The 11,642-nt window shown below is 45.5% G+C and overlaps 1 protein-coding gene across 2 annotated transcripts in view; it reads left to right on the plus strand.

Moving 5' to 3' along the window:
• Positions 1-11,642, plus strand: part of LOC106807288 (clathrin light chain B-like) — a 17,014-nt gene that overhangs the window by 2,772 nt on the left and 2,600 nt on the right. The window contains exon 3 of one of the 2 annotated variants that reach the window (XM_014809588.1): positions 1,228-1,278. The exons of the other annotated variant lie outside the window; for it this stretch is intronic. Within the exon in view, the coding sequence (XP_014665074.1) occupies positions 1,228-1,278 (51 nt within the window). The remainder of the gene's footprint in view (positions 1-1,227; positions 1,279-11,642) is intronic. 2 annotated transcript variants of the gene reach the window in all.

An 11,642-nucleotide genomic window follows, 5' to 3' on the forward strand; every position in this document is an offset into this window, starting at 1 on the left:
ATATAAATGTATATATAGTTATCTACCTGCTAGTGCTGCAGCCATGCATGTTATATCAATTATTGTTCTCTATAACTATTCCAGTATTACTAATAGTAAACATCAAATGAAATGATATCATATATATATCGAAATCACAAATTACAATGGCCCAAGTTAATTAAATATTGCTAGATTAATAGGATGTAAATAATTGACTAGAAAGTAGAATCTGTGGCTTCAGGTGGCAGCTATTCACGATATTTAGTGAGTACTATGGTTGTGGGGAAGGAATTCATATAAAACTAAATGCACCAAGTGCCAAAGAATTCAGCATGTTAATTTCATTTCCACATGGTATTCATGGTATCCCAAAGCATTGTATAATAAAATAGCAGTGTGATTCTCTGGATGTTTTATTTCTGATTCACAATGTGACAGATATACAAACGTACCTGTTAGTGTATATTATCACAAGGTTTCTACATCACACAAGGTAGATTTCTGCCAAGTATTTCAACTATAACATTGCTTTTTGCTTTGCTTTGTACAAACTTGCAAGCGTTAGGATGTAGGTAAAAATCGTAATTTAAGATTAAAAATGTAACATCTGTACATGTGCATAGGTAACTCTAAAATACAAGTAACATTATAAAATGAAAATTATACTTTATCATCCAGAGCACTTTGATCGCACACTAAATGCTATGCGTACTGGGCAGGTACTACCAGATGCAGTGATTCACATAGCTAACTTAACAGAAGCTAGATTTAGAGCTAAACATTAATAACCCCAAGTATGGTGTGAAAAATTATTATTAATGTCCCTACATACACTAGGGAGGCACGTAGTGTATGTTCAGGGGTAGAAATTAACTTTTGAACACGGGAGGGAGTCCAGCAGACTCCCTACCCTCAAAAAGAGTGAGTCCGCAGAAAAATTACGGAGTTCGCAGTCTGAAGTTCAAAATTAAATCCTGATATTAACAATAATGCATGTTCTTATTTTTAAGATTCCTGCAGTTGCACGTCTGCCAAATTTTCTTTGGACATTAACTGAAAAAATACGGTAATTCCACGAGGCCGTGCTCTGGAACGAACTAGTTAGTATGGCAGAATTTTCAGGAATCACACGGACTCCTGCATATGTCAAATCAGGGAGTCCGACAGTAAATCAGGGAGTATTTGACTCCGGACTCCCGTTAATTTCGCACCCTGTATGTTGATGTAAAACCTCATTTGTTGCAGCTAGAACTCGAGGGTGATGAATCTAATGAACCGTACATGCCAACGGATGAGGTGAATTTGGAAGAGGGTTAATTCTGTGTTGCTAACAATTGGATAGATTTTGCTCAGTGGAAGATACTAACTTTACCGTAACAGGGAAGATGTTATACTTACCTATTCCGAAATTCTACGATACTAGTAGCCCGGCCCCTCCACTCCGAGGTCGAAGAGACCGCATGCGTGTTCCCAAAATCTCCGGTAAAGGGGTATTTTTCGCGAGACCAAATCCGGCCCACTAGTAGGTGTAGTATCATGGCCAAACACAATTCTCCTGTCTGTCCCAAAAATAGTAAAATGTTGGTTAGAAGCTCAAGGCTCAGCCTTTTGTTCACAGCCTGTGGAGGTGAATGAGGCCAGCGGAGGGTTATGCCGCCATAGCTACAGGTTGAGAAAGTACGCCAGGAGCCAGAAAAAATTAAAAAGTGGCGAGAAGAACAGAAGGATCGATTAGCAAGAAGGTTGGACATGGCATGGTTTCTAATTTCGTTCTCGTTTTATATTGATTGGTTTGAAGATAAGAAGTGTAGAACAGAATGAATAGATTGCAAAGAAAGGTCGAAGGATTTTTGCGCTGTCCCAGATGCTTCCGCAGGACTCTGCCAGTCAACGCTGTGATGCGTTTTTATCAGCATGTGAACAAGCACCCAATTTGCCCGTATTTTCAAAGGTAAAAGTAGACCACCTGTGTCTCTCCTCTGCCCATATGATTATCCTGGCACAGAAGGAAGAGGTGCACTTAGGTGTAAGTAAGTCTTCTCGCTTCAGGTTGACCTTCACCCTACACAGCAACCAACATTAATTCGTTGCCATGAAATGCGGGCAGTCGTCATTAAATCAAAAGAACATACATAATAAATAATATTGTAACTACATGATTATTCTACAATAGATGGGCGAGGATGAGAAAAAGAGAACAGATTGGAGAGATCAAGCGAAGAAAGGAGCTGGATGAGTGTATCCCGTTCAAGCCTGAGCAACTAGAGAAAACAAAAACAGATAACCCGGTAAGAAAGAGAAACGTTTCAGCTCATCCACGTCTTGGATTCCGATGTGTTGACCTTCATTGGTCTAAGTTTTGGCATATAAAGTTTGTGCCCTGCAGCTACGCAGGCCTGTAGGCTGTATTATTCAAGATAAACGTAATGGTTAAAATTTAGCATATAGGTTGAGAATCCGAGGAATCTAGCCTGGCGGTGTATGGGCATGTTTTTATGCATCCTACGGAAAAGAATTCTTCACCGAATCATGCCAATTCCAGCCTTTTGCTGACCAGTTATCAATTTAGTGACAGAATGTCGCATAGGTTCATATCTACAAATCCAAGTTTTTAGGCGTAACTAGTCAGTATAGTTATACGTAACGTAACTCACACGGTGATGTAAGTGGAAGGATGATTTCACACACATGCAGACTGCAATGAGCCCAGCGCATTACTGGAATTGGCTTACGCATGCTCAGCTCAGTTCTGAAGCATTGATTGGCGCACTGAAATGACAACAAATAAACCTAGAAACGGCATACGGCAGCTTACTTCTAAGCAGCTACTGAGCACAAAATGACCACTAGATTATTTCAAAACGTGGCCTCGAGCAACAGGCACGTGATGTACAGCTTGCATCCTGTGTTCACAGTGCATCAGAGAAGGTATTCATAGAGGAGCGTGACACGGACATTCCCGGAGAAGAGTGGAAGCGCATCGCGCCGTCTGTGCGACTTCAACCCGCAAACAGTCGGCACGCAGAAGGACGTGTCGCGTCTACGCTCGATCATTTCCCAGCTGAGCAGCAGCCGTCCAAAAACATCGCAGTAGGCAGCTGTCTCCGAAGACCTAGCAGGGCAGCAGCAGCATCCTTCTGAAGACCTCGTATTTAGCACATCCTCTGAAGAAGCGCTCGTGTAGCAGCATGCTCCAAAGACATCGCACGTAGGCAGCCTCCTCTGAATACCTCGCTGTAGCAGCATGCTCCAAAGACATCGCCAGTAGCAGCATCCTCCGAAGGACACTGCAAGCAGCAGCAGCAAGCAGGCTCCGAGGACATCGCAGCAGCAGCAGCCAGCCTCCGAGGAGCATCGCATGCACACAAGCCTCTGAAGACCTTCGCTGTAGCAGATGCTCCAAAGACATTGGCATGTAGCAGAGCCGCCTCCGAGACATCGGCAGTAGGCAGCCCCTCGCGAGGACAATCGGCAGTAGCAGCCAGGCAGCAGCCTCTGAAGATTCGTATTAGCAGCAAGCCTCCAAAGACCTTCCAATAGGCACTGCCCAGACTTGCATCCGTTTGTGCCTCACATCACTTTTCTTCTAGAATAAATGTTGATGTCTGACAATGGCATAACAGAGCCTCGCGCGCTGCGGCATTCAAAGCAGGCCCGGTGTTTTCTTTTATGCCACTCTGAATCGGCTTTCCATTCGGAATAAATTATGCTTGAGTCGCGACTGGGTAATAGAGATCTGCACAGTAGCAGCCGGTTATGGTAGCACCCACTTGTATCTCATCGTCCTAACTGTACAGCACATAGGTGTGAGAATAGGGTGTATATATATCCACTAGTGTCCTGCAAACTTATCTATGCAGGGTTTCGTATGGCTGAGAAGGGTACCTAGTCCACGCGGTACTGGCCTTGGATTGCTGCTGTGATGAACGTACACTGGGTACGGTCTGGTATACCGCGGAACGTACCGCTGGTAGCTATCTATATATGACGGACGGCATACCTCGCCTACTCGGCACCTAACGAGTCTAAGGAGCGCTTACGCCTACTCGCCTAACCCTAACCAATCAAATAGTGACCAGGTAGTTCGGCAGTATCCTGGGGGACATAGGACCCTATGAGCGTTCGTATGTGTACTGGAAAAAACCTGAAAAAAAGTCCATGGAATTTTGAATGACATGTTTATGGTCTGGAAAGTCCTGGTAAAATAGGCTATTGACTGGAAAATGGCTATTCTCGTTTTGTGTCCCAGAAAGTCTGCTTGAAATTGAGAAGAATTCTGAGCAGGAGCCTTAGAATGGCAAAATACGCTTGAATCTTTTTTGCAATTGAAATCTTTTCTCAGGCTTTAAAAATAATAATTTATTGCGCATTGCGGCCAACAATTAGTTTTAGGCTATGTATAGAGTAAAACATGGCTGCTTAAGTTATGTATATTTGGCTCAGTTCATCGTGATTGTGATTAGAACGCTTTGAGTTGAAACATCCAATTAATACCAGTTGACCATATATACAAAAGTTACATGTAGTTAGCTGGGATCGGCATTAGAAGTTTGTTAGTTTGTGCAAGTTCATGGTCATGTCTCATTTGACAAGGCAGTAATCTGTAAAGGTTACTGCAACTGTTTATGTATCGATGTATCTTCAGAACATTATATCAAGGCTCATATAATACGCATAAGGGGAAAAACACAGCCAAACTGAATGCCTATGTCATAGGAATTTTAGTCTAATCGTGTAAACTTACACACAATATCTATTAGTTTTTGAACTTTGCCATGCGTAATAAACGTTGATAATTGATGCAACTACGTGGTTTTTGTCATTGTTCAATCCGATAATGTATGGCGCTCTTCATCTGTACTTCATTCACACAGACCAATAAATATGAACGCACTAGGTAACTGAAATATTTAATTGTAAAATAGAAAGCCTGGGTTTCTAAGAGCCGGCTATTTGTTTGTCTGTAGTAGTTACTTGACATTGCTATGTTAACTCAACTTATAACTGGATGGCAGTATACGTTTTATATGCATTCGTCCAGTATTCTTTGGCACACGGAGCCTAAGAATCTCACCGTTTTGGCATGGCTTTGTTGCGATGTGTCAAAATGTTTTTCCACTGTTCTCCGTCTTGTTTTGGCCTGTCAAAATAACTTGCCTTGTGAAGGAGGGCTCCCGTGCCACAAATCAGCAGTTAGCAGTTTACTATCGTGAATTGTGCGTTTATACTTGCCTATGCGTGCTCCGGGATTTTGTTTGTGCCTAGCTTTATGAGAATTCTTGGTCGATGTGCCATACTTTAAGTTAAGTGGTTCTGTATTGATTGGGATCCGTGTAAAACTTATTTTATAATGAAAACTTTAGTGTGGTTATTTCTTGGTTTGATTTGCTGCATGGTTCAGGTATATGTAAAATGGCAAATGCAAAATGTAATTATTGCAAACCCCCATGTCAATAAACAGTTTCTTAAGTAATGTGAAAATGTTGGTAAAGCATGTCGCTCCTGTTATTGGGTGATTTAAGACGACTGTAGAAAAATTCAAAGAAACGACTTATAATGTATGTGAAATTTCAACCGTAGCTATTTAATGATCATGAATAATGATTAACTTACTAAACTAACATTAACTAAGACATTGACTAAAGCCTTGCCTTTATGTGGTTAAGAAAAATAAGAATTGATATAGACATCCAGAGCAAGCACATTAGCGCAGCCGTCTTTGCTTCTGTCCAACTGTATTGCGGGCATATAGATGGGCCGAATATACAAAGGAGTCGGCCAAAACACTTAATCCTATTATACATTCTACCATGCATGCTTCTATTATCAATGAGTTATATAATATGGCCCATATATTGTTTGGCATGTGTTATTATTAATTCCTGACGTAATATCACATCAGAAGACTGACAAGCCATACATGCAGGGCAATGTTACCACCAATTACTCCATGACATTGTTTCTCAAATTACCACTACTAACTACCAATTTGTTTGTTTAAATGTCACTTCTGGCCACACACCATTGTAGCTCTACTAGGTGTAAATGTGCAAGTGCTAGATCATATTAACATATGTAGACAGCCTGCATACAAAAATCAAATTGAAATATTATTGTCACTGCTCACTGCAATGCACTTTTAGTCTACGGAAGCTTCCCCGGAGCTATATGACGTAACATACTAATGTACCTGTCTAACGTAGTATCATCCTTTACCTAACAACTGCTCGCAGTGCAAATAACTCTTACTAAAAATTGTTCGTAAAAATTGGATATCAGGCGATCGAGGTGGCACGATCATTAGGAGCAAGATTAACAGTTAAAGCAAGTCTGTTATTGTGAACTCCTAATATTATATTATAATGGTGGGTAGATACTACCTCGTTTCCCTGTTTCCCACAATCCTCGATTAAATATACTAGCATGTGTCAACCGCAACATTCCCCGAGGGTGTAATATTGTACATTCATAGCACAACGAATCACTTTAAAAAAACTTGATTCCCGCTTACAAGAAAATCACATGAGGGACGTTTTACTACAACTGCATTAAAATATCATTACTTCGCATAAAACAACTTCTTGCTATACTCCTAGAAAATTACCACTTCCCACTCAAAGAATTCCTGAGTATGGCCCTGCTCATTACTCGAGGAATTTTTCTTCATCAGAATAAAATAATGTTTTTAACAACAAACTTGACAGAAATAGAAATCACTACAGTTCGTTAGAAGAATATAAAAGTTATAGGTGGAATATTCCATCAAAACTGATTTGAATCTAAAAGCTAGCACCGCCTCAGCAAGTATAAAACACAGTAGAGCACAATACTTTGCTGCAGCTACCGCAGCAGCACTACAAACCCAAATGTACACTGTGGCATGTATTGTATCGTACGGGCAATCTAATTGATTAATGATTTGTGGGCGCAGTTATCTAAACTAATCCATTTCAGGGGGTGATTGCTAACTACATAATAAGAAGCCAGTTCTTGCACACACAAGTGATATCAATGGAGGCATAATAAAGAAGAGAGCGTAACAAGGGTAAACACCTGCTGAGAACCATGCTGGCACTATTAGGTCGAATTAATAAACCTTCCGTTTATTTGACGATCCTTTGGCAGTATTATGGATTAGCTGTCTTACCTTGTTCATATAAAAACGAAACCGCATGTCCCTACGATGTCCCTACGCTGAGATAATGAGCGGTGAAATCTGGTATTTTCGCCGAAACCAGACTCGAGATCAGTGTGAACTGCGAACTGTCTCTCGAAGGCTGTTTCCAGTGTGTTGCTTCCGTCGGCCGCTGTGTACGCCCATAGTGCAGCTGACTCACTCGGTAATACACAGAGTTTACTATACATCAGCGTTGAGGTGGGCGTAGTGGGCGTGAGGTGGGGGTGCAATCACTGATGGCAATCATAAACAGACGTCATTCGGACACGCGAGGTTTCCCGAAAGTTATAACGACTTTGGGAGAGGGACGGCAAGTTCACACTGAACTCGAGTCGGTATTCGGCGAAAATACAGATTTCACCAGCTCATTATCTCAGCGTAGGCTGTAGGACATGCGTTTGGTTTTATATGAACAAGTAAAAGACAGCTAATCAATAATACTGCAAAGGATCGTCCAAACAATAGACGGGAAAAGTTTATTAATTCGAACTAATAATGCAGCATGGTTTGCAGCAAGTTTTACACTTGTACGCTCTCGTCTCTTATCTGCTCTTGGTGATATTTCATTAAAAAATTTCAAAGTAGTAGATTTGAATACCTATTATACACTCGTGCAGGGAACGGCAAAGCAAGAAAATAAAAAGCAGCGCACACCACGACTACTGAGCACACCGCCCTCACTCAGGACCGGCGAAGCAAAGTACATGCGCTTCGGTGTCTTTCCGTGCTTCACCGAATATTTGCCCCGTGCCGGAGTTCTAGACCGAAACAGACTTGGCAGCGCTGCGACCAGGTGCGCGGCTGGACTTGCTCGGTGTCATTCTTAAGGCGTCCTGCAAGGGGCCCCAGCAGCTGTTGAGTCGGGTCACCGATCGCGCTTCGGGCCGTGTTCGGGCGTCTTGGCGCCAGCCGGCATTCGTCTCAGCCGGGCCTCGCGTCGGCATCCGTGCACAGAACTGATCCCAGTAGTTTCCGCAGCTCACATGAGCGCCTGTCACGACAGCAAACTGCTTGCACGTCCTCGTCGCTCATCATGTTCAGGTTGACGTCGGGGCCGCTGACCGACGCAGCGTCGGCCGCGACACGCTTCGATAAATTATCGCGTCGACATCTTCGTCTCGCGGCAGCTCGCGACTTTCTGGCAGGTGCCAGGACGACGTACGCCATCGTGTCCTGTTCCTTCGGGCAGCGAGTCGATCACGCTGTAGCAGGTGGTGAGCTCTCGCCTCGGCCGCCCTGCACGAAAGCACTGCCACAGCTTGTGCGTGACGAGCGGATTCCTTGAGCGTGGGCGCAAGAAGATTGATCGTAGCGCAGACGAGGGATGTCGACGATGCGCGAGAGATTCGGCTATGCCCTCCCGCGCAGGAACGTGTCCTTCAGCTCTCACCTCCGGCTCGCGAAGCCGGGCAACCCGGTAGATGCGAGACCTCGTTGAGGCCTCGGCCGCTGACCTCTTTCACGCAGTGGGACGATGAGTGCGGATGTACGGAGGTAGGGCGGACAGCGACAAGTCGGCGACGAACCCAGACCGTCGTCACGGCGGTTGGGGTTCCGACATGATACGCAAGCGGCAGCGCGCCAGCCTGGCCTTGCAGTCGCTGGTGGCAAGCGTCGGGCCTTGCAGTCGCTTGCACTTACAGCCGCGCAGCCTTGCCGAACTTCGATGCGCTTGCCGGCACGGCGTGCACGTCTCCGGCTTGGTTTATGATCGCCTTCGGAACGAACGCGTGCTGCTTGTTGAGACCCGTTGCCGGCCGAGTTCAGCGGCTGCATCCCGGTGACGTCGGAACGCATGCATACCCCGTCGTCGCCGCGCGCTCGACCGCGACCCCCAAGAACGAAGGTCGTTCCGATCCGCTCGTCCAACGTCCTCCGTTCGGCAGCTTCCGCGAGCGACCCGCTCGCTGAAAACTCCGGTTCATGCGATTCGCGCGGCCGCGCCGGCCTTGATCTCCGAGACGGCGCGGATCGGGCCGTCTCGGGCAGCGGTGACGGCGTCGTCGTGCGACGATGCGAGTTGTGGGTGGCACGCTCACCGGCGTCGCCGTCCGTGGCGCTCTTGCGCTTCTCGTGGCGTGTCGTTAGAGGACCCCCGTCCATCGTCGCGCGCTTGGCACGCGCGCTTTCTGGCGACTCGCCGGCGAGTTCCGCAGAGTGAACGCGGAGCGGCTCGCGGCGCAGGCAACGTCTCCCCGTCGGCGCTGCTCGAGCTGCGCATGGTCGCAGTCGACACCGACAGCAATGCTGCCTGTTTCGTCCGGATAGTACCGAAGTTGCCTTGGGCCGTCGTGCGCTCGGCCGTGAGTTGCCGCGTTGAGGAAGCTGAGACGCTCGCCGATCTGCGCTGTCAGCATAGACCTGTATCTTGTTGTCGTTCATATCTGCCGATGAGGCCCATCTGGCGATCGAGCGTGTCCTTGTCGTACTCGACGCGCATCCGTTGTTCATTCACTCTCGATCTGTTGGCGCGCAGTGCGTTGTAGGTTTCAGTTCGAGCGACGAAGTTCGTCAGCATCCTGGCGCGCAGCATGGACTTGATTTTCTGCGAACCTCCCGTCTCGCTACGACAGCCACCGCGACCTCATAGCTCCTGATGTTTGACAAACTGGATGAATGTCGCCCTCGATGTCCTTGGTGAGGACAGCTGTGTTTCTGCACAAGGTCGTCATACCTGCAAGACACAAACAGAAACCGTTCCTTTGTTGTTACGAGCCACATCTTATACTCACACAAATGCAAACATTGGCCTGACAGAACACCATATGAGTGTGAAACTATCAGCAAATACCTTGTGTTAAGTCTCGCAACTGGTTGGGCAAGCTACATTGTTTACATGGGGGGATATAGTTTTCCAGACTAATCTTTGTTACCGTGTGGCCTATACCGCAAGCGGCGGCACAGTCTTGCGATTTCCTAAAATGCCCGGCAGTTCTAACCTAACGCCTAACTCTGACCCTAATTCTAACCCTAAACGCCTAATCCTCCACCATTGTTTACTGAGATAACGCTAAAAATTCAAAACGGCGCAGGCATTTAGGAAATCGAAAGAGCGCGTGCCGGCAGCCGTCAGATATTAGATATCAATAATGTAACCCAAACCCAAGAGGATAGGGTTCAACGCGAGCCTATACTTTTTGCGGAGGAATGCCCGAGTGAATCACTCGGGCCGCCGGTTTTGCTGTGTATTTCAGAGACTAAACTTCAAAACTGGGTTATTCTAAACACCCGAACCTTTCTCCGCTGATCTTCGGGAAGCTTACTTTGTAACGGCAATACTCTGTATTAACGTAATAAACGCTGTTAGCAAAAATTCGAAGTGCGAGGACGCAGATTACTGAGCGCCATGTGGCTTACGCTGTGACGTACGCATTTCCAATACGCATAGCGATCGGCAAACGCAGCGCCCTCACGATTGGTCGGTGAATCCGCTCTCAAACCGAAGTACGTCACAGGTCAACAGAAATGGCGGCTCAGTAAGATTCGCCGCTCGTCACTTCGAATTTTTGTAACAGGTTATATAGTTTAATACAGAGTATTGCGATACAAGTAAGTTCCGCGACATAGCGAGAAAAGGTTCGTGTTAGAATAACACCGCAGTTTGGAAGTTCTAGTCTCTGAAATAGACACCCAGCAAACGCGGCCGCCGAGTGATTCACTCGGGCATTCCTCCGCAAAAAGGTATAGCCGCGTTGTAACCCTATCCTCCTTGGGTTGGTTAGCATTATTGTAATCTAGTCAGATATATGCCGCGGCCGGCATGATAGCCACTCTGTAATTTGTAGGTGTCATAAATTTCATAAGAGCGGCTGGATAGGTTTGGCGGTATGTTTGATGAAATAGTGCATGTTAAATCAAAATTGCTATGGCCACACCAGACTAAGGTGGTCACCGTAGAGCCGTAGGCTTACTGTCATAATTTTGATATTATCGTATGTACAGTTCACTATTCTACCCCGTCCCAGGTTGTGACATGGCGATATAGTCGATGAATCGTCGCCATGGCATATCATCTGACCATAAAAATTACGAATTCCGACTGCCCCTGACTATCAAAGTCACACCCTTCTTTTAACAACATCCAACCATTCATGAACGACGCACAGTCGAAAACGCGACGACGTTGTTCTTTCCCACAAACATTACAAGCGGCGTCGCGGAAAACTTACGTACAGGCAAAAAAAAATTAGAATCAACACAAAACTTGCCACAAGAGATAACTTGCTCAGTTCATTGTTCCAAATTCAGTGACTAGCCCGCGAAGATGGAAGAGAGAATGCAGAAAAGTAAATCCTGCAAATGAGCCAAAAGCCAAAGGTACAAAACATTGCGTTCAGCAGTTTTTACGCAATCAATATAGATGAATACATATTATGCCTCGTACAAGGGGCTTAAATGAAATTGAAAGTAGTAAAATTTAGTCTTATTGCGACGACTGGCAACCTCAATTTAGACTCCGGGAGCGCATTCACGTCGACCGACC

Source organism: Priapulus caudatus, unplaced genomic scaffold (genome assembly GCF_000485595.1).
Source record: "Priapulus caudatus unplaced genomic scaffold, Priapulus_caudatus-5.0.1 Scaffold206, whole genome shotgun sequence".
Classification (NCBI taxonomy): domain Eukaryota; kingdom Metazoa; phylum Priapulida; class Priapulimorpha; order Priapulimorphida; family Priapulidae; genus Priapulus; species Priapulus caudatus.